The sequence below is a fragment of the Daphnia pulex genome, chromosome 4 (assembly GCF_021134715.1).
Source record: "Daphnia pulex isolate KAP4 chromosome 4, ASM2113471v1".
In the NCBI taxonomy this organism is placed as follows: domain Eukaryota; kingdom Metazoa; phylum Arthropoda; class Branchiopoda; order Diplostraca; family Daphniidae; genus Daphnia; species Daphnia pulex.
Window position 1 is genome coordinate 7,643,886 of NC_060020.1, and position 22,969 is coordinate 7,666,854.

At 39.2% G+C, this 22,969-nt stretch overlaps 2 protein-coding genes and 1 long non-coding RNA gene across 5 annotated transcripts; 1 reads left to right on the forward strand and 2 right to left on the reverse strand.

Annotated features, from left to right (window-relative positions):
- Positions 1–10,732: 10,732 nt before the first annotated feature.
- Positions 10,733–12,572, reverse strand: LOC124192220. Its single transcript, XR_006873617.1, has 5 exons — positions 12,411–12,572; positions 11,946–12,347; positions 11,827–11,867; positions 11,387–11,736; positions 10,733–11,277 (listed from the first exon to the last, which is right to left on the reverse strand). It is a non-coding gene; the product is annotated as an uncharacterized LOC124192220 (long non-coding RNA).
- A 1,481-nt stretch (positions 12,573–14,053) lies between these two features.
- Positions 14,054–17,780, forward strand: LOC124192014 (protein spinster-like). 2 transcript variants are annotated; one of them, XR_006873548.1, is made up of 8 exons: positions 14,054–14,138; positions 14,881–15,020; positions 15,081–15,296; positions 15,369–15,569; positions 15,660–15,794; positions 16,302–16,563; positions 16,660–16,763; positions 16,838–17,780. XR_006873548.1 is itself a non-coding variant. In XM_046585137.1 (8 exons), exons 3-8 carry the CDS (start codon positions 15,088–15,090, stop codon positions 16,955–16,957), a joined length of 1,032 nt encoding a protein of 343 aa, XP_046441093.1. In that variant the 5' UTR covers positions 14,057–14,138; positions 14,881–15,020; positions 15,081–15,087; the 3' UTR covers positions 16,958–17,780. The 2 variants fall into 2 exon arrangements, 1 of the variants encoding a protein (XP_046441093.1); XM_046585137.1 differs by having other exon boundaries at positions 14,057–14,138; positions 16,302–16,567; positions 16,663–16,763.
- Positions 17,781–17,820: 40 nt separating this feature from the next.
- Positions 17,821–22,869, reverse strand: LOC124192013 (structural maintenance of chromosomes protein 4-like). 2 transcript variants are annotated; one of them, XM_046585136.1, is made up of 13 exons: positions 22,579–22,846; positions 22,031–22,501; positions 21,740–21,951; positions 21,489–21,675; positions 20,929–21,423; positions 20,642–20,866; positions 20,237–20,566; positions 19,963–20,167; positions 19,623–19,891; positions 19,285–19,551; positions 18,947–19,206; positions 18,618–18,882; positions 17,821–18,552 (listed from the first exon to the last, which is right to left on the reverse strand). In XM_046585136.1, exons 2-13 carry the CDS (start codon positions 22,430–22,432, stop codon positions 17,878–17,880), a joined length of 3,792 nt encoding a protein of 1,263 aa, XP_046441092.1. In that variant the 5' UTR covers positions 22,433–22,501; positions 22,579–22,846; the 3' UTR covers positions 17,821–17,877. The 2 variants fall into 2 exon arrangements, with proteins under 2 accessions (XP_046441092.1, XP_046441091.1); XM_046585135.1 differs by having other exon boundaries at positions 22,031–22,869.
- Between the last annotated feature and the right edge of the window lie 100 nt (positions 22,870–22,969).

Below are 22,969 nucleotides of genomic sequence, written 5' to 3' on the forward strand. Positions count from 1 at the left end.
GAAAGCTATTACCAAAGATATGGGGACCATCCCATCGCACTCTTACACGGTCAAAGGCCGAAAGATCCTCAAATTGATGTAAGAAGCCATCCGATTTTTACTGAGTTAACGTTCTTCAGCTGTTGCATACGGTTACGCTAAGTGTCTCTTATACCCTTCACTTTCTCACGAGTTCCAGTGACTATGTCACCTGTTGACGCAATGAGAGGTTGTCATGTAATCTCTTAGGCGTGGATTGCCTCCCAGTAACCCATTGTTTTATTTTAAAATCCTTTGGAAAACTCGCTTGAAAAAAAAAACGATTCATTCGATTGCGGCGAGCAACCTATCAGTATTTTTATCACTCTGACGTTGAGTATGTTTAACAAGTGACGTGTTTCGAGAGTGATGTGTTTCACCTTCCTGATTAGGGCAGCTTTTAATTATCGACGAGGCTAATGTGATCAAGAATCCCCTTCGTCTGTGTCCAAGGTATACGACCAATTAGCCTTTTCTGGGTGCCGTTGTCACGATGCATTCTTCCCTTACGCATTTGTGTTCGTAAAAAAATATCATCACAACACATCAATTTCTTTCGATATTTTCCCCAATTTTAGTTCTGGGATTCAAAATACGCTGTATCCGATGCAACCACACTGCAGCACTGGTCAGCAGACATATTTTTAACTCAATGCAGATCTGGCACGAGTGCTTAGGTCATGCTGGCCATTCCAAGACACATCACATATATTCTTCTAAGATAATTGATGGACTAAACATTGCAAATTCGTCTAGTCCACCACCTTTCTATGGGGACTTCCTTACGTTAGGCCACATTCAAACAACCTCATTCATCATCAATTCATCATCCATTTACGTAAACCAATACCAATGGTTCCGTCTACATATACATATTTTTTTGAGGGGTGGGGGGTGGGGGGGGACGTTTCTAGATTTGGTAGTGCCAAGTTCTTTAAAAATGAAATCAGATGCAAATTAGCAAATTCAAAATATTAAAACGGAGACAGGAAGACCCATTGGCGTTTTACTTCCTGACAATGGTGTCGAATACAAAAGATCTGATTGAATGAGGAAATATTAATCCAACCAGCAACACTTAAGAATCCTCAGCAGATTGGAGTGGCTGGGTACTAAAACCCTACAATAATACCAATACAAAACATACATACAATACATATCATACAATACAATACTAAAACCAATACAATCTTGGAATCCACCAAAAGTATGTTGCATTTGTCAACACTATTCGTTCATCTCTGGGCTGAAGTTGCAGGAACCACTGTTTATATTTACTCAATCGTATTGCACTTTCGTCTGAGACCTTATCAAGCGTAGCATGGGAGAAAATCGAATGTATCTTAGCTATTTTTTTTAATGTGACGTTCAAAAGGTTAAAAATGTAAATTCATCGTCTAATCAGAGACAAAAAAGGAGTTCCAATTAGGGAGGATTCTTCGAGAAGAAAATATAATTCAAAACATTCCATTTCATGTTTCATAAAAATCTCCTCTCTAGAAGCAGTCCTTCATACTGATCTGATTGACCTGAAAACTCTCTTAAGAATTGGATTGAGTAAGGATTCTGGTGCATCAAATTTACGTGCCACAGTGTCCCGTTCCAACAGTTCCATCAATCAGCAAGATTCAACTGCAAATTACTGTGTCATCACAGCGCATAACCGTTTTGAATTTTGAATTTGAAAAGCATGCAGAAAAATGTCGTAGAGTCTATAGACTGGAAACTAATGGGGCACATCTCAAAGACCGTCTCGTCGCCTTCGGAAGAAACAGAATTGACTTACTGTAGATGTTAATTTTCTGAACCACTCATACCAGGAAAGGATAAGGATCTCTTACCCAGAATATATGGTATGAGATACGATAAAAGTATAAGTAGGATGGTACCAAAAAATGGGATACGGCAACAGTAGAAGATAAAATAGAATTTCTACAAGCAAACAAGATATTGAAACTTAAAACACTTCCCTTAAATCATCGCACAATAAAGAAACAAAGTGGATTTTAAGCTAAATATTGTTTCAGTAGCCAATAGCTATGATACGCCATTGCGTCTTGTTCATGTAAGAAAAAATACGAAAATTGCTTTCAATTGTACTCCATATTAGACACAAACTACTGAAGTAAATTGTCGTGGGAAATGATAATAAGAATTTCGGAAATTCTTGTAAAAATGGAACACTAATGAAGTTTCATTGTTTGAAATTAATGAATTTTCGTCAGATTTTCTAAACGATATTTACCAAATATTTTTACATCCTATGGCTATGATGCTGATAACGACAACATTGTTGGGGAGAAAGAAATATACATTTTTCTGTTTTAATTTCTTCATTTTTCTTCTCGTGATCTGGTTAAGGAAGGGGAGGGGAGACCAACTGTATAGCTACTGCCTCCTTTTTAGAGAGACCAGCTGCCCAGCCATCAGAATTTTAAAATCAACGAATATATGGTGACCTGAACAGGTGTGAAAAACGAAATTACAAGAGGAAAAAACCACAAATCAAATTGATAAAACGTGAAAAATACAACGCAGCTAGGTGGGCCAATTCCACACCAAAGATATACTTGGGCCTCGATCTAGGTAATGCAATGAAACCAACCAAGAAGAAGAAGATCAAACTTGTCGGTTCATGCAAGTCATATAATCAGCATTCTCATCAAACTAAAACCACATAGAGAAAAATTGCATTTAAAGTATAAACTGCTTAGTTGCTTTAAGTGTTCATATTTGTTGGTCCTCTTAAGCCTTTATACTAATCAATCACCCGATATACTTTAAAACATGAAAAAAAATTTCATGATTGAGATGATTACTAAATGGACATGGACCATACTCGAGATGGAAAATTAATGATAACTCTTCTAGTATATATAAAATTAGATATATTCACCCAGTACATAACTTAACTACTTAACTAAGTACTGGAAACTGAACAAAAGAAAACTATGGAGGGATTGTGTGTGGAATTGGGACAATAAACACAATTCTAGAGTCACTTATATTTTTATGATTAGAGATAGATACTCTAATAGCGTAATAAATCAACTAAAATATAACAGATCACCAAATTACTGTACGGTCCCAAAAGTTTCTTACATGATTTGGTCATCAATCGCATATTAAGCCGCATTAAGGTATTACATAGACATAAACAGCAGTGTATCCTAGATAAACACGTGTGCGTATTAGAGCGCGCGAAATTTCAGAAGCATTTTGTACAGTTTCTTCGTTCGTTCTTTTTTCTGTCACCTAAAATTTAAAAAAAAAACTAAGTAGATTATTGCGCTTTAAAATTTGGGCTTCGACTAATTTTTTGTTTTTGTTTTAGAATAAAAGCCAATATTACCCAAGTATCCTTGGACACTGTGGTGGATATAGGATAATACACCGCAAAAATCTCCATTGGACCATCAAAGACCTTTTTGGGTGTGCAGTGGTGTGTGTTTTTATCAAACATTTTGGGGGCCACTGAAAAAATAAACACTCAAAAAGTAATAAACTTTCCACAATTGTTGTAAAGCCCACCCCTTTCATCTACTCTGAAAAGAAAGTGTTAACTACATTGCTGATTATTTATTGATCAAAGAAAGTGTTAATTTCTTTTTGTTTACAGCACCAGTTCAAAGCGCTGAGCCTGTTCAGGCCGCTTAGCCTGTTCTAGCGGCTACTAGCTGTTGTTACTAGTTGCTGTTAGCTACTGTTGCTATTAGCTGCTACTAGTTCTAGCTTCTACTAAATGATGAGCCTGTTTCACTAACCAACAGGTATCCCATGTATGCTACGAAAACTTAATATTAAGTAATTAACTTTTATTTTTAATTAAATTATGTAAGCTTCTCTTCTTCTTTCTCTTTAGGGAGAAGGAGATTGAAGTTTTTACAGACAGCATGGTGTGAACGAGGGCCAGAGGCCGCCAACCAAAATAGAATACGCTGATTAGAGAAGAAGAAGCAAGAAAAAAAAGTGTTCAACCGTCTCTGGCACATAACCGCATGGGCAACACGGAAATCAAACCGATATTGATGAGTGTTTAGAAGCGAGTGACCAGTAAGAATTTACGTTACTTCAGCACAAAGCTGGTGGGGGGGGGGGGGGGTTCACAAGCTGATTCGACTGAGGGAAAAAAATCCCTGACAGAATGAACATTTGAGCAGGTCTGCCTTTCTGTCAGTCACATACTCTGAGTCAGACTTTTTATGGCGTTACGACAAGAGGCTTTGGTAGGTAGGATTTGGGTTACAGCCTGAAAACTATCTCCTGGTAAACATCATCCCATGGTGGCTAGCCGAAGTTTTTCGTTTTACTTGGTAATAAAAATTCAAATTTTATCGCGGAGGGGTGCCAGCAAGTCTGCACATAGTCGCACAGACTCAGAAAGCGTGGAGCCATAGCGGACGAACTTAAAATCTGTGGTGTTGTTGGCCACTTTTTAGCAGTAAACCCACCCCCTATCACTTGGCAGGCTCTGGTTATCGCGTGCAAGACAGAAAGCTGCATAGCAAGAAAAACAGAGTCAGCAGCACTATTAAAATCAAGAACGTGAGTAATGCAAGTCGATAGAAGGCAGTATCGATATTACGAAGCAGAGAGAGCTAAAGTTAAATAAGAATCGTCGGACGGAGCAGTGCAAGGGCAAATATGTACGGTGGCAAAGAATAGTTAACATTCTATCTGTGAGACTGTGAGAGTCGGATTTTGGAAAGGGTATTGAACAAGGCAGAATCCTACTAAGCCAGTAAAGTGATGCCGCTGAAAACCAACCATCAGATGCAGTGCAGTACCGAAGTTGATTAATCTCACGTACACGCAGATCAATAGGAATTATGTTAAGGAAAAAAACAACTTTCAGAGGAGACGGTTTTAAAAAGCACTAGTCGAGATAAGCTTAATTGTGCACTGGAAGGATCAAAGCTGCTTAATTTCCTTCTCAGTAAAAAGAAAATGGCCAAAACGGAGCAGCCATACAGTACAATTGGCTAATAGCTGTAAGATAGAGAAATTTGAATCGTTTTTTGTAGTCCCAGTTAGGTTTTAAGCTAAATTTAATCGAGAAAAATGCTATTTTTTCCAGCCGCAATTTTTTTATTTACATGCAAGGGCCACTTTAAGTGACAGTCTAACGTGAAACCCTGAAACGATGTATAACCGGAAAGGGAAATTTCTAATAAATTTATCAGAAGGATTATATTTTTGTTGGCCAGACACTAGTCTATGGAACATTTGGAGGTGTTTGATATTCTTGACGCTTAATTAAACAATTAATTGCAGCATTCAAACAATCATTTGTAAAATAAATTGAAAATGTTTTAATTTGATTTTTTATAATTCTACAAAGTAGTTAGTTGGGAAGGATCTTAAGGATGCTGTATTTACTGCGTGGCATTTCGTCATGTCGGTTGGTCTGTGGGCCAAATTTAATTTGCTGTTCAAAACTCGAGCTGGTAAAGAAACAAAAAGTTGGCTGAAGAAAACCAAATTGAAAATCCATCTTTGGTAAGGAATAAATTTTTATATATGATAAGAATTGTTCATAATATATTTTTTTCTTTACAGAAGTGCTAGTCAATCTTTTTAGCGGCGGAAATCCAGGAAGCAGCTGACCACCAATTACTAGAGGTTATGATAATGAATTAATGAAGCGATGGACCAGATTAATTGATTTAAGGAGTGAAATTAGGATTTCATAATTGAAATTATTGACTATTCATTGAAATTATTGATTTCATAGGAGTGAAATTAGACCTGCAATGTGAAAACCGGAAAAACACGCCATAGCATACTCCTGAGTGCGAAAAGTAATGACTGGTACGCGGTCACGCAACTTCACCTACCAAATTGTTCACGATTAAAAGTATTCGGTGCACAAGTTGAGCTGTCTCGTTGTGTACCATTTCACGTGACATTTGGAGCGAAGTGGGCCAAATGCAAATATCGAATACGTTATATGAACTACAAACTGGTTCACAACGGATGGCAACTTGTCCAGTATCATCCATTTTATTGGTGAAACGTCAATAACGTCAGCTTTACCGGAAAGACACGCAGTCACAGTGGTCAAGACAATCAGTTGATGGCCATTGGGTTCCATTGATCGCTATAGTTCCAGTGAACAACAGGCAACTGATTCAATTTGGCAATTTGCCATGTATCAATCTAGCAACTCTCAAACAAAATATTTTGCGATTGAATCCGGCGATGCAAAATGAATCTTTGAGTCACGAGTTGGTGAAGGCAGACATTTTAGCAACAATTCATCAATATTATGCTTCATTTATCCATTTCAGTCATTTCATTTCTGCCTTCATATTGTCATTCAATCCATAATTTCATTTTAGAGTAGAATCATGCCGATGTGCTCGGCATTGGAAATCCGTTGAAGACCTGTATATCTTCATTTTTCTTTTCAACTGTGATGCTGTAGTTGAGACCTAGCCCCATTCGGTGGAATGCAAATGCAAAGGCTACATTCCGATTGACATTAGATCCTACTCTCCAATGGAATGAGCATTCTTTCTGTTCGTCAAACATAATGAATCCACATATGAATATCCACATAATGAATATGAAGAGAACACAGGAGTGCGCACATGCACATGTCCTAGGTGGGATGGTTGTAACAGTGACAAGTCACTACACTCTATCACTTCTATTTCATCTTGACGTTTAGCCATTTCAGTTTGCGCGTCATATCTTGTTCAATTGTAGGCGAGTTTTGCTCTATATTTACTAGTTTTATTTAAAGATGCATTGTCATGTTTCAAGATGTATGCTTCTAGCTCAAAGGATTACTTACACCAGTCCATTCCTTCGTATGTATTGTACTCGTATGCACTCTTGTTGCTCATGCCAATCGGTGGAACATATAGAGAATCAACCTTGCTATGATCCAGAAGAATACTGTTGATCTTCTTGTACTTGTACAGGCTTAATTTTCACTTCTAAGAGATGCAAGCTATCTCATTTGAATTTCAATATGTTGGTGTTTTTGAAGTTGAATGGCTGCTGTTGTGAGTGGGAGAAAACCCCTAAAAAACGTCTGGTAACCCCACTACGAAATGATCTTTATTGCTGTGTAATTTCTCGAAAGTCTTTATGTACCTGACGACTTCCTGCAGAAATTGTGCGTGACGGTGAACGGCAACGCCGACGGCTTCGTCTATCGAGGGTCACGTCACCTCGATTTCGTTCACTTTCCCTGCATTCTCTCTATTTGGTATTTACTCCACTTTCTTTTTCACTTTCATGTTCACTCTATTCCCTAATTTCTTCTTCACAATTCTTATTGTCTTTATTCCTCCCTGTTTTCTTCACTTTCTTCTTCATGTTCTTCTTTACTTACATCCCTATTTTCTTCACTCTCCTCCCCATTTTCTTCACTCGCTTCTTCACTTTCTCCTTTACTCTCCTCCCCATTTTCTTCACTCTCCACCCAATTTTCTTCAATCCTCTCACCCACATTACTTTCTTTACTTCCTCCATCTCTCACTTCCCCACCAGCAAAAATAAGTCCCTCAAGCCCAATGCCCTGTTCCTTATAGTCATCATCTGGTGTAGGAATGAGATTGGCTTCTTTAACGATTACAGGGATGGATGGATTCGATTGGGAGAATTTCGATGAGTGCCTCCCGTGGCGAATTTATGTCTCTAGATCAGAGACGCATAAAATTGGAAGACATTTGAAATAAAAAAACTCTGATGAAAATTTCACTTAACCAGTGATATGAAGAATAACAACTATGAAAAATTTGTCTGCTTTTGCTATTTTTGCTTTAATAAAAGTATCGGTAAAAGTAAGCGAACTTATATGTCTGTAAATCTATTCTTATTGCTGGTCAACCTGATTTACAATTGGCCTTAGATGCTTAAATATTTGGTGTATCACCTGAAAGTGACCATTGTGAACTACACCAGAGTAGGGTTGCTGCCCAAGTAGCTGGATTGTTTGACCCTTTAGGGACTGACTCCTAGATGACTGTTAAGGCTAAAATTAAACTACGGGAGCTAGGCGGGAGAGGGCTCCAGTGGGACGATGCTGTGTTTGGTGAAGAAAAGGTGTGATAGGAGAAATATTTTCAGAGAATCGGACGTTTAAAGGAGATCTTGTTTGCCCGTTGTCTCTTCCCAAACGCAAGAAATAGTACGGACCGAATTGCATACTTTTGCGTGCGTGCCATAAGAGGCGTGTGCTGCTTCCTGTCTTCCGGTCTATCAGAATGGCTGAATGCTGCTCCGGCATGTTAAGACGGCTACCAAGCTTGCTCCTTCAAAAACAGTCTCCGTTTGCGTATTAGAACTCAATGCTGGGCTAATATGGGCCCCCGTCCCGCGGCTTGCCAAGTTTGTCCAGACAATGTCTGTCAAGACGAAAAAGGAAATTCTCAAAGATAAAATGGAAATCCCTAAGGGTAGTTTTTGGTGCAACGCGCAAGTTAAATAATTACAAACTCTACCTTAAAAACTGCAGCAATTTTTTCAATCGCTATAATGTTCACCATGAGACACCATGCCCTGGTAAGTGAAAAAAAATTACTTATTATGTTAACAACATTTATAAAATTTTACCTACTCTGATTGGTAGTTTAATAATACATAATTTTGGAAGATAACGAAGTGTCGGTTGACTATGATTATAATGACAAAAGTTCTGATCATTATTCTGATTCAAATACCTCTAAAGAAAACATCTCCGTTGCAAAACTGGACACTGAATCTAACATTGAAAGTAATGAAGGTAAACAGAAGTTGTAATACCTTCAAATAATAATCGATGACGAAGTGTTGGTTGACATAAATATCTTTCTCTTTATTCCCTGACTTCTCTCGTGTGATTAAAAAAAGAAAAAAATATATAGAAACGAAGAAAGTAGATGAAACAGCCGAATCTGATAGCGATGATATTTAAAATAATTTCTCGGAGTCATGCAGCATGTCTAATTTGGAGTGGAATTTCATGTTTGACTTTACCAAGATGCGAATCCGACCACTTCATATGAGCAACACAATGAAGTAAGTAAGTAACAATTTCAAATGAAATTTCGAGGATAAAAATGAAATTACTTAAAGGTTCTGATAACAAGAATGAAGGGGATGAAGATGTTCACGAACATGAAGAGTTGCAGATTGTCAACATACAGTCTGAAGATGGTAATTTGAATTTTTTCAATTATACATACCTGAAGTTTGCTATTTGCAGAGGATAAATTTGAACTTTTGGTTTTTTATTTGCAGTAAATACTTCTGATCCTTCGGAACATGGAAAGGAGTGGAATTATGCTGATGATATTGAAGAATTTTAAGGTATAAACATTAAACCTAAGTAAAACAATTAAAAATATTGCAATGATTTTCCATTGCAATCAGTAAAATAATTTTCAGGGAGTGATGGAGACAACGAAGAAGATGAAAACGAAGTGAAGAGGGGACATTCCACGCCAAAAAAAAACAATCGATGGTGCGTAAAAATTTATATTTTGATAAAAATTAGAGTGTGTATTGAAAATTACACCAACAATTTATTGTCCAATTTTTTTATTTTTCATTTGATTAGTTTAGGAGTTATTGCGATTTAAAAATCGCATTTTTTTACAATGCTAAAAAGAAAAAAATCCATGCAAACCACTTCGTTAGCCGATACCAAATTGGACCAGCTCGTGAAATCAGAATCGATCGAGATTTAGGAGAAATTCATTTCCGAACTCAGTGATCTCTACCAGATAAAAATTTTTAAGTAAAAGGCATTTTGTTTTCAAAGACAATATCCTGCCCCAAGGAAAGAGATAAGAGAACCCCGCGCCGCCCCTTTGTCTCCTCTTAGTTTCTTCCTTCGTCTCTTCTTTCCATTCTTCCCTTGGGGCAGGAAATGGCAATATTTTTGGAAAGAAGGTAGGGACGTTTACAAAAATTAATAATAAATAAACTACAATGTCCAGTGAAGTCAGAAAACAATAAGTAACTTGCCAGAATGATGATAAATCCTTTAAAAACATTAAACACTAAAATAACCTGTTCTTTCACTTTGTATTATTTAATAGAAAATGAAGCTCCATAAGAGGGCTGTGATAATTTCAGGCATGTTGAGCCAAATCGAGATTTTCGACCTGTTCCAGACCTCGCAACTCAGCATCCTTTCGTTGTCTATTTGATTTGAAAAATGTTAAGTTAAAATTGACGCAGGTTCATGAAAATTGGTGAAAATGTTTTCGAGGCTTTAAGTAATGTGTGATGAAAATTTCAGACTCTTAACTTCAGTTTAACGTATTATTTTATATTTCTTTAAGTACAAAAAATGCGTTTTTTCTCAAAATTGACGTTTTTTTACTCAAAAAATGTGAATTCAAGCTGCGAGTCTGAAATTTGGACGACTCATTAACAGATGTCTCGTTCACATTTTCACTAAATTTCACAAACCTGTGTTAATTTTAACTAAATTTTTTTTCAAATCAAATTTGAAAATTTTTTCACTTTTTAAATTTCGCGCCACCAAGTGGCGCAACGTTCAATTTTGTCTCGCCTGCTCTTAAAAATTAGTTCAGCCTTATGACAACATGTTCTGAATTATATTCAAATGTGCTTAAAAAAATTTTTGAATTATGTATGGTCAAGCGGACTTTTAAAAAATTCAAACCTTCGCGCTAGGCGAACGCGCCATTTTTTTTTCAAAATCACTCTAGGAATTTTTTTTTATTTTTATTATTATGAATCGAAAAAGGTTAGTGGCGATCAAATCCGTGAGATGGTCGCCACAGGTTTTGGTCGTTTTCATAAGGAATCCCCCCTATGCGAATCACTCAAGAGAAACACGAACAAGGTGGAAACATGGCGGATTCCTCCGGAGTGCGTTCACAAACCAGGGGTAGGTGGGGGGTACGCGTCAGTTACTTTCTCAGTTTCTCTATTATAATGAATTTTTAAATTAATATTTGTTATTTTTACATATTACACTTTGTATTCCTTGTCTGAAACTTAGGAGAGAAAAAGAAACGCAAAGTTTCGCTTTGAAAAGTAATAAAACCAAACGTCAGCATTTGCTTTATCAATTTTAGTGTTTTACCAGCTCAAACGGCTTTACCAGTTAACAAGTGGACGACAAATTCTCGGTCAAAATAACGATTGCACTAGTTTAGTTGGTTGCATTAATAACGTTTAAACGTCTTTCAGAGAGCAATAACTGGTCAACAACAAGCGTTAGCTGATCAGGTTGCGAGTCATTTTCTTCATACGGTTGACGGAAGAAAGACAACGAAAGAATCGTCCCTGAATTAGCACCAAAAGGCATCCATAATCAACAACTGATAAATCCACAATTATCAGACTTCAAAGAGTTATATACATATGTAATACGATAAATAAGTCGGCAGCTCACCTGTTACAAGGCCTCCTATAATTGCGATAACTAGGGTCACGATAAGTGTAACAATCTGAAATCCTGCTTGTTGTAAAGCTGTTCTTTCTCGACCAGGGTCAATTTTTAAATCGTAGTACTGAATTTTTGATAACTCGCTGGAACTATTGAGTGGAGATCGTGCTGAAAACTGTCGGTAAAGGCTGTCGTGACCCAAGAAAATTTCTTCTTCAAATCAACACCCAGCAAAATTATTTGTTATCTAGATCTAGAACCTGAAACCATAATCTTCCTTAGTCGCAGCGGCCGATACAATTGCGCCCACAAAACCAGCTACAATACCTGGGATTCCGTGCAAAGAGATTACTCCCCTTGACATCCGGAACCATATTTAAAAATTTTTTGTTAGCACAGCAGCGTTTGGTGAATCTGACAATTAGATGTTTCAAAATTATCTATACCATGCGTTGCGTATTCCAATTATACGGTGAACAGCTTTCGTCTTAAAGTAAGAACACGCGATTAGAAACTTAATTAAACGACCGAAATTTAATGCCATGATATCTAAATCGTCACTTACGGTTGAAAAACGATTTATGAATATAGATCCTGCTCCAGCTAAACCACCAATTATCATGGCTCCCCATATGTTGATCATCATATCGGCAGATGTACCGATCACAACTCCACCAACAAGGGTCGAGTTTTGAAAAACAACCTGTATATCGGCATTCAATTATCCTAACCAAATTTCATCCGTCTTTTAAGTAGGCTAGTAATATATTTGCCATGTTAAAACTGCGTCGTCTGTTATCTTCAGCGCACACGAAGCAGTTGAAAACAAGAGACGAGACGGCAAACGCTGTCACGCAACTTCCCGATAGTGAATAATAGGTGTTGATGATGGCTCGAAATTGCTTGGCATCACCTTTTGCCAAACACGCGTTGAAACTAGGCCACAAAAGCCACAGAAACATAGTGCCTGTTATTGTCCCCAGAATATTTTACATGAGAAATTTATTGGAGGATAAATTATGCGTTATACCAACAGCAGTGGAAAGGGTTTCGCCAATTGAGTCACTGTTGGCTTCGTCTTTCCTGGACTGTCTGTCAGCGCAATAAGCCGTGCCGCGATATAAAACGAAACTAACAGCCAAACCAAAGTACGCCCCAAAGACGTGGACGAACATGGACGATCCGACATCTGATGCCTGGTAATACATAATGGATTGGAATTTTTAATACGGATGCGTTTGAAAAATATATAATATAGTGGTATAGTATGTTGAAAACAAATGGATGCAGCCTATGGCTATTTTCCCTTTTTTTTTAAGTTACCTGCAACACTAAAGATCCGATCCAGTTATTGGTGGAATACAAGATAATTTCCAACAGAGACATCAAGAAGATTTGCAGCGGTGTCGTCAACTCCGCAACCGCTGCACACGAAATTAAAACTGCGGCGCAGGCAAAATCAGCATTTAATAAACTATGAATTTAAAAAAATACTTCGTTCACTGGCATTCGTAAGTAGTATGTAATATTCAAGTAATATGGTATTGGTTATTTATGTATTAATGATTAGATGAATATTCCCATTGATCGTGCGAAAAAATCCATAACAGAGGGTTCCCCATTGAAGACTGATTGCCGTGACAAGAAAATATGAAATTAAAGACTTGTGATCGGACCTTTTCGTCAATATTAGAAGGTATCCAAACCCGATGAACATCATCACGTGAATATCCTGAAACACTAAATATTTTCTCCGCATTAAAATACCTTCGTCAACATATGCGTGGAATTATTATTTTTTTTTTTTGCAAGTTTTCATGATAAAAAATACCGGTTGAACATGCAACGCCGTTGGAAATAGATCATTTCTTTTCATTAGGCCGTCTTACAGTTATGACACGATCAATATTTTCGAACTTGTTTTATTGAAAAAGGAAAAATTACTGTAATAGCTGTTGGGTAGCGAATTTTTTCCGGATTTTGGTCCGCTCACTTGTACAAACACTCCATGTAAACAGTTTCCCAGGAAAGCTCCATTGGATTCGTTTCCGTATTCGACCAATAAAGTAAACGTGTACATCCAAGAAGGAATTGCACAAAAATAGCGCAGACCAACAGTTTCTCATTCTTCAATATTTTTTTACATGTATTCATCATTTTGGCTGATGTGTAACAAAATACGTTATTGTAAGTGCGTGATTGAACAAGCAGGTCGAGAGAAACCGAGAGAAACTTTCTTATATATGCAATACGCGATTGCAGATATTGCTCGATCTACTCTATTTGGCCCCCATTCACAGCCTCACAGGTATTAGGCGATTCCAAAAGCCGGTTCAGAGTCAGTGACAGATAGTTCGTCGGTGCATATCTTCGGTCCGTTTTTTAACTAACTTTCGCGGTTTATTAACAAAACAAATAGGAAAGGACCATGGATTCGTCCGGAATTCGTGCTAATATGTCTGCTCAACAGTTGATCGACCATGAAGTATACGAGCGTTCGTTAAGGAACCCCAATAGTCGGCAAGATGGAAAAGTGTCGATAGATTCCAGCGGATCAAAGCTCATTATCCAGATCGAACACAAAAATTGACGGCAAAGGAATTCCCTCTGCAAGTGATTCTTCTGCCAACAGCTCTTCTGGAGAAAACTGGAGAAAACCGAACAGTTGGCCATCCCCTGACCAAACGACAGATAATCACAGTCACCATTCTCTGTTTTGTCAACTTAATCAACTAAATGGACAGATATACAATAGCTGGTACATAGTTTATCATTATCTTTGATTTTTTGTAGGATTTTGTCTTTCTAGTCATCTTTTCGAGCAAAATGCAAATCCCATTATCTATGTAGTATGTGATCTCTTTTTGGTAAATCTTTCAAGCATACTAATTGCATCATTTCGTTTGCTCGCGTGCACCTGTGTCAGTGACGTGGTGGTCATGTGGGAGTGGCCAGTGTTGGAAAAATTTCCATCATTCCATGTGTTGGCCCTAATATTTTCACGTTCAGTGACGTCAGATGGCGTGGTCCTTGTTCTTCTTCCGATTGGCTCTCAGCTGACGTGGGACGATCCGCTATACGCTCCTCCACAACTTTGAATGCCTATTTGTGACACTAGGAAGCAGCATTTGTTATTGATTTTGTTTTGCTTCCTCCACTCGATTTGGGCTCTTTCGCGTAGACTACTAGTTTTGATGACAATTTGCAACTTTTCAATGAGTAGTTGAGCGGAAATAGCCACCCCACTTTCAAAATTGCCTCGCCCAACCTATTGGCATATGTTCAATAGATAAAAAATAGCCACGTTGCAGGCATAAAAAAAAACATACAACTTGGAAAGTCGCCTATTTAGCGCTGTCTAAAATTGTTTCTTCTGGAAAATGTATATGTGTGAAGGTTATGTTATTTGTATCCTCATCCGTCGCAGCGAAGTAAAGCGTCACGTAAACACTTTGATATTTAGTTATTCACATTTTAATCTTGATTTTTTGTTTTAACAGGAATTGTAACCCAAATTCAATGCGATCTAAATATCGGAGATACAGAAAGTGGCCTGCTTCAAACAGCTTTCGTCGCCATTTACATGATCTGCGCCCCGTATTTGACTATTTGGCTACCTGGGTGATCGATACTCTCGAAGGTATTTTCGTGTTATTTGATTTCCGGATCGTTCGTTCCAATATCATTTTTATCCATCCAGGCTTATCATGGCTGCCGGTATTTTCGTCTGGAGCCTGACAACATTACTTGGCTCTTACGTGACAAATTTCTGGGCTTTCCTGGTCATGAGGAGCCTTGTAGGTGTGGGAGAAGCTTCCTACTCAACCATAGCACCTACCATCATTTCAGACTTATTTGTTGGCGATACTCGCTCAAAATTTCTAGCCCTCTTCTATTTCGCAACTCCGGTCGGGAGGTAAATGATTAATCTTCGTCCTCGTTACTCTTGACGGAGCTTGTGTCTAATCGTAGTATCAAAAACTTCCAGTGGACTAGGTTACATCGTTGGCTCAGAAGCATCTAGAGTGATGGGATCGTGGCATTGGGGCCTTCGAGTCACGCCAGTTTTCGGGGCCGTAGCCGTGCTTCTGATTTTGCTGGTCGTCCAGGATCCTCCACGCGGCGAATCTGAAGGCGCCCATCTTTCAGCCACGAGCTGGTGGGACGACATTAAATCACTCGGCAAAAAGTCAGTCAAGAGTTATTTTTAATTATGGCCTTGTGCGAGTGTGTCGCTTAATCAGCGTTTTTTAATTTTTCGTTTTATTTGTCACGACAGCAAAAGCTTTGTGATGTCCACAGCAGCTTACACAGCGGTGGCCTTCGTCGCTAGAGCTCTGGCATGGTGGGGTCCCAAGTTTATCGCATTGGGTTTGGCCACTCAACAAGGTCACCAGGATGTTTCATTGGATGAGTACGTCAACTTCCATCTTAACTCGTTCGATTTTGCTAGACTATATCTAAACTGATTTATTGAACTTGAAAATTAAATGGGGTTGCCAATTAATTACGATTAGCATTCCGCTCATCTTCGGCGCTGAAACTGTGTTGGCCGGAATTCTGGGTGTCTTAGTTGGATCTCTTTTAGGGCAGAGACTTCGTCGGGACTATCCGACTGCCGATCCGCTTGTTTGCGGAGTGGGCCTCTTGTTAAGCGCACCCTTCATGGTGGGCACCTTGATTCTGGCTTCAGGTGCATCGGCCATTACTACATTCACCCTCATGTTCTATGGCCAGTTGTTTTTAAATTTGAACTGGTCCCTCGTAGCTGACATTACTTTGGTAAAAATTAAAATCGTGTCGATTACGTTGTGGTCGTGATAATGGGTTTTTATCAAGTGATAGTGAAATTGTTTCCCATGATTTATCCGTCAAAAGTGTCGTCATTAAATATTGTTTGTGTTTGATTTTTGTACCCTAGCGTATCGTACATTTTCGGCTTGATTGCCATGATCGCTGGTTTGCTGGGCGTGCCCCTTGGATCTTTCCTCGGCCAAAAATTGCGCGTCCGCTATCAGCGGGCCGATCCCATCGTTTTCGGTATGGGTATGCTGTTTTCCACTCCCCTCGTGCTAGCTGCGTTGTTTATCGCCGGATGGAACACCACCACTTGCTTTGTGGTCGTCTTCTTTGGTCAAGTCCTGCTCAATTTGAATTGGGCAATTGTGGCTGATATCCTGTTGGTATGTGATTATTGTCATTGTTCTTCCGTTCGTTTGGTGGTCGGTTACTGTTATTTTTCCGCTTATGTCTAACTTTGTTTTAAATATTTTTTCCAGTAGGCTATACGGTAATCCCAACGCGACGATCAACCGCTGAAGCGTTTCAAATTCTATTTTCACACGGACTGGGTGACGCCGGCTCTCCTTATTTGATTGGCCAGGTAAAACGAGAAATTATCATCATATGATTTTATGCTCTTTTAGTTTATCAATCTATTTCAAATATTGTCATTAGATCTCCGAAATTCTGAAGAAATCCTTTTCGACTCCGGCTGCATTCGTCGAAGGCGCCATGGTTCTAAACTCGACTGTTTCGTCAATTGTGAGCGACTTTGTTACGAGTTTACCTGATTAGAATGTCAGCGCAAACTGTTCCAGTTCAGGAACGTCATCTATAGATCTCACCACTGTTGAAGGCGACTTCAAAGCCCTACAGTGGGCCATGTCTATCACGATAGTCGTGGAAGTTCTCGGTGCTCTCTTCTTTTTCGGAACAGCATGGTATGAATTCTTTTCATTAAGAGAAATCCAAGTTTCCCAACTGAAAAGATTCTTTTTTAAATATACGTACATCGTGGAGGACAAAGCCAAAGTTGATCGCACAGTAGCAAGTCAGTGCCGTTTATACTAACATTTCATTGTCGAAATTGATTGTATCGCTTTAAAGTGAAGATGCATGATCGTTTTGATGGTACGTCGGTGAACTAATACTCTTTCTGGTGGCTTTTGTCTTTTTATGTATGTGGCTCCTTCTGCTTTCTATGGGTTCTTTCTTCCCGACTGGATTGTGTGTCCTGTATGCATGTTTTTAATCAACGCTCACCATAAAAATAAAACGCACAGACGGCCCACCCGTTTTCCGAGCCGTAAGCATGAAGGAGTTGCCCGCGTCCTTGATGTGGAACGGCCATCCCTCTGACTTGGTGACGTCTAAAAAAATAGGTTAGTCGGGCCGACTTTATCGTCGAACCTATTAGACAATTGAGAAATGAGATCGTATTGATAAGATTTGATGCGTAGATCTGTGATGTTTTGATTTGATTTGATTTCCTATTGCGTTTGGTTTCAAAGTACTGAATTTGTCCTACTTTTAAAGTGATGTCACAGTGCACGAGTGTCCTTTATGCAGAGTTTTGGCTTCGTTTCAATAACGCACACTTCAGCTGAAGGGCTTTAAACTTTGATGTTGGGTAATGGACTTAAAAAAAGAGAAGTGGATGATGGCACGAGTTTTTTCATTGTCTTGGTTCATTGGGCACATATAAAAAGGCAAAATTAGGAATCTAAGCTACGGACTACGGTCACATTTGAAACAGCAGTAACATTAGTGTTGGAATTTGAAGCAGGATTGGTGTTCTCTGTTTCGCAACGCTTCTCAATGGTATTGGGGTTTATTGCTACGGATTTGGTGATGTTGTGAGTCTTGTAGATGCCAACCAATCGATCGGCAAGCTCAAACATGTTGGAACGCAGGGAAATGATAATAAACTGGGTGTTGCGAGTCCGCTCCTTGATGTAGTTTCCAACAATGGAGACGTTTTTGAAATCGAGGGCGGCATCAATCTCGTCCATGACGTACAGTGGTGTCGGCTTGTAATAGTGAAGAGCAAAGACGAGGGCCAGCGAAGAGAGAGTTTTCTCGCCTCCAGATAGATTGGAAATATTCTTCCACGTCTTTTTCGGTGGTCTCACGCTAAAAACGATGCCCTCGCTGAATGGATCAAGCGAATCGACTAATTCCAGCTCAGCATCACCTCCCAGCGTAATCATTTGATAGAGCTCTTTCAATTTGGTGGTGATGATGGCGAATCCAGTCATAAACTCGCTCAGTCTGGCTTTGCGCAGACCGTCGACATGTTTTCGCTGTTCGTCGTGCTGTTGAGTGACCTCGTCCAGTTCGGCAACTCGTGCTAAGTAGATTTCTTCTTTCTTTCTGTAATCCGCAATAGCCTAAAATAAACGTTTGAAACCTTTATCGTTTCGGAATGAATGAAAACAAATAAACGGATTCTTACCTGCAAATTCGGAGACATTTTGCCTAACTCTGCCTTCGTTTTGGTTATCTGATTCTGAAACGTATCCACTCGGATTCCATCTAACTCTTCCTCTGCGATTTGCTTGATTTCTGGCGCCGGATTCCCATCTACTGCGTTTAGTTTGATTTTGCTCATTTCTCTCTTCCAGTGCTCAACTTCGGCTCGATGAGATGTGATCGCTTCGTCAAACTTTTCAATTTTCTGATCGTAGTCGATCTTTTCAGCTCGAACTTTGTTCTCCTCCCTAAACAAGAAAATTTGGATTAACTCAAAGTTTTGTTGGCGATAACTAATGAGGGTTGACAAACTTGAGAGCTGCATCAAGTTCGGATTTGAGGTTAACCAGTTGGGTCTTCATCTCTTTTTCGGTTGCCTCTAGTGTTTGTTGAGAAGATTTGTGATTCACGGCCTCCTCTTCGATCTCCTTACGGCGTTCTTGCAACTTCCGTAAATCGTCCTCAGCATCTTTCACCTCCTGTTCCAGAGTGGCGATTTTGTCTTCCGACTTTTTGGCATTGCGCTCCGAAGTTTTGATTGCCACACGAAGTTTTGTTTTTTCCGAGCTTACCTATGGTGAATCAAACAAAAATCGAATTTGTTAGCCATACTGTAGCTGATTTAACACGAATTAATGTTGTGTACTCACTTTGGATATCTGGGAAGTGAAAGCATCTAATTTTTCCCTTGCTTTACTCATTTTACCCTCTGTCAATTCCATGGTTTGACTGTGGACTTTTTGAACTTTGGACTGTATTTTGGATGCTGTTTCCGTAGCGGCATCGTATCCTTTACGTTTTTCGGCGATGGACATCTCCATTGTCCTAACCTGCTTCTTATCCGCCATCGAATCAGCCACTTTCTTCTCTTGGATGTTAATCTGCTCCTTTAGAGTCTTTTGTTGTTCCTCGGAAGCCTAAATCAATCGAAAAAATATCTATTGCAATAATCCGGCCTTCACAATCCACACGTGTAGCTCTGTCTTACCCTAATTTCCATTTTCCACTTCTGAAGGTTGGTCGTTCCATCCCGGGTTAATTTTTTAAGTTCAATCAACTCATCTTCAAGGGTCTGTTTCTTCTGACGCAGTTGGCTGCACTGTTCGGTAAGTTGCTGCATCTTTTCTTCCATCAAGACAATATCTTTGGCAGAGGTCTCGTTGCCCGAAGTGTCTGTAGTGACATTCCGGCCCATTCTTCCGCGCTGACATCCATTACCTCCTCCACTCATGGTTCCAGATGGCTCAATCAACTCACCTAGACGACGGAGAAAACAAATTTTTGATCATTAAGCGACGAAGAACAAAAGCACCGAGATAGGGACCGACCTTTCAACGTGACAATGCGGTGTCGGGTACGAGAACCATAGCCGATGCGAGTGGCCTGTTCCAGATGTTCTGCAACCAGCGTGTTTCTCAGACCGCTATAAAAGGCAGGTTTGACTCGCTCGTCTTTGACGCGGATCAGGTCGTAAAGTCGTGGGACGCTCTCGGGAGCGTCAAACGGTTGCCGGGCGACGTCGATCAAGTGATGCTGCAGGAATAGTGCACGGCAAAATTAAATTGACAGCAATTCCCCGCAAAATAAAAATCAATCACCAACCATTTTCTCCAGTGCGATAAAAGAAGCTCTGCCCAAGTTGCCGTTTTTCAGGTACGCGATGCATTTTTGGGCGGTATCAACGGTATCGACGACGATGTTATCTAAAGGGCCACACGCTGTCGAGACGGCCCCGTCGAACTTCTCATCAATAGCGCCGAGATCACCCAGGCGTCCATATATGCCGGGTAACGTTCCTTTTCGTTTCTGCTCCATTAAACCGTCAAGGATGCGTCCTCGGCTAGTGTTGGCAGAAAAAGTCGATCGGCTTTGCTCCAGTCGGATGCGTATATTCCTGAGTTCTTCGCTTTTCGTTTTATCCTCGTTAGTGACCTTTGATAGAAACGAGAACAAGTTACTAAAAATAAACAGAAATAAGAAGGAAATATAGGAAAGAAAAAACAAAACCTTTTGCAATTCAGTCTGTTTTTCCGAAAGGGACTTTGCCCACTTGGGATTATTGGATTCAAGTTCTTGAAGATTACGATGACGTTCCGTGTAATTTTGCGATGCTTTTTCAAGTTGCTCCTTCATAGAGTCGAGGACGTTTTTTTCTTTCTTTTCTGTGCTGAGGTAAATATCCAACTCGGACTGGGCAACGTCCATCTGAGCTTGCGTTTCATTTACAGCTTTCTACATAATTTTAAAAGTTTAATTAAGGGGAATTGGCATCGATTAATTGATAGTTTCGTTACCTTGAGTTGAACCAGTTCCAGTTCATGCTGTTGCTTCTCGTCTTGAAGTCCCTGCGTTTCCGTTTGCAAATTTGACATAATCTCGTTGAAGTGTTTTTCTTCTTTTTCCTTCTTCTTCTCCAAATCCACCAGCACTTTCTCTAATTCTGCAATTTCTTTTGTATTTTTTTCGGGAATTTTGCTCAACTCTTCAAACTTGGCCTTCTCGCTCACGATGGTTTCTTTGGTTTTTTTGCGGCTCGTGTTGATGAGACGGTAGTCTTCAACCATCTTCTCGTCATCTTTGATCAAACTAGCCACTTTTTCCACGGATTTCTCTAGCTTCCGGTTGGCTTCTTCGTACTCTTTGGAGTATTGCTTAAAATCCTTTTTCTTTTCGGATTTGAACAAAGTCAGTTCCTCTAGTCTGGTCTTCAAATCGCCCATTTCTTCGTTCACTTTTTCTTTCTTTTGTTCACTGTCGGCGATCACTTTCAAGAATTGATGAGTGTAGAGCTAATTATATAATAAACAGTGTAACGTTTAAATGCAGTAAGATTAACCTATAACTTATTTCTTACTTGCTGGAGATTATATTTTAACTGTGCGAGATCATTTTCCAACTTGATATAAGCCACTGCTTCGTTCTTCGGGCCCTCAAGTTCGTCCTTTTCTTTCTCCACCAGCTTAACGCGATTAAGCTTTTCAGTTCTTAGGGTGTTTAGCGTTTCTACTCTTTGACTGAGTTCCTCGGTTGGCTGTTTGTACCTATATCGATGGCCAGCAAATAATGATAACATTTTACCATAATTTGATTATAAACAATCCCTACCTTGAAGTTCCAATGATGTCTTCTAAAAATTCAAGCATGCCACCGTCATGCTCATTGGGGGCTTTTGGTTTCATCATGGCAATCTGCTCTACTTCTCCTTGTAAGATGAGAAATCTGTTTTGATCAAGATCAATACCTTGATTTCTCAAAAGTTTGGCGACATGTTTAAACTGGACTCGTTTTCCATTGATTTGATAAAATGACGAATTATCCTGCATGTTAAAAAAAGAAATTTGTTAGTATGAAGAAAATATGGTAGATAAAAATGGCATAAATAGTATTTTTTATTACCTTGAAAGCTGATCTAGAGACAACAAATTGTGACCCAGGAACCACATTAAATTCATCGTCATTAATATCTTCAATCATCTGAAAGTGGACAGCTACTGAGCAACTTTGTACATTTGGATGGTTTTCAGAATTATGGATAAGGACTGCTACACTTTTGGATCGAATTTTGTTGGCACGATAACCAAAGACAAACAGCATGGAATCAATGACATTGCTTTTCCCACTGCCATTAGGACCAATGATGGAAGTGAAACTCTTGTGAAATGGACCCAACACTTGTTTCCCAGCATAACTTTTGAAGTAGAAGTTTTCAATGTGGGTGATAACTAATCTTGGGCCACTGGCATCCATTGTAAGAGATGGGGCTGGCGGTGGGGGGATGTAAATATCCCCAAAGTACATTCCACCCTCATTTCGATCTTCACCATCTTCATCTTCACCATCTTCATCAACAACATCAGCATCTGGATCCTTTAGGTCAGAATCAGAATCAGAAACAGGTTCGTGTGTTTTCTTCTGATGCTTATCCACAACATGATTCTCATTACCTTCCAACCTATTTTTTTCAGGTGGCATTGTGTTTAGTTTTAGATAAAATTTTTCTGGAAGATCTGTCAAGAAAAAGTATGGTATAAATCCCTGAGATTCACTTGTCTATGGGAAAATTTGAATAAAAGCATTAACTTAAACTTTTTAAGAGGAACTTTCCACTAAAAAAATTGCAGGTTAAAACCAGAAAGTAAAAAAACAAGCTAGTCATTTCAGTCTATTGCAACAGTTGCGACAGACGCTTCGCGCCAATATGGCAATATTATGCCGCCAGACGAATCCATGCTTGATCGTTGATCCATGCTCGATAAAGCGTTGTTTTTGTCATCAAGTACAGGTGTACTTCATGGTTTTTGTGTTCGAATTGGTGCCACCTAGCGGTGAAGAGAA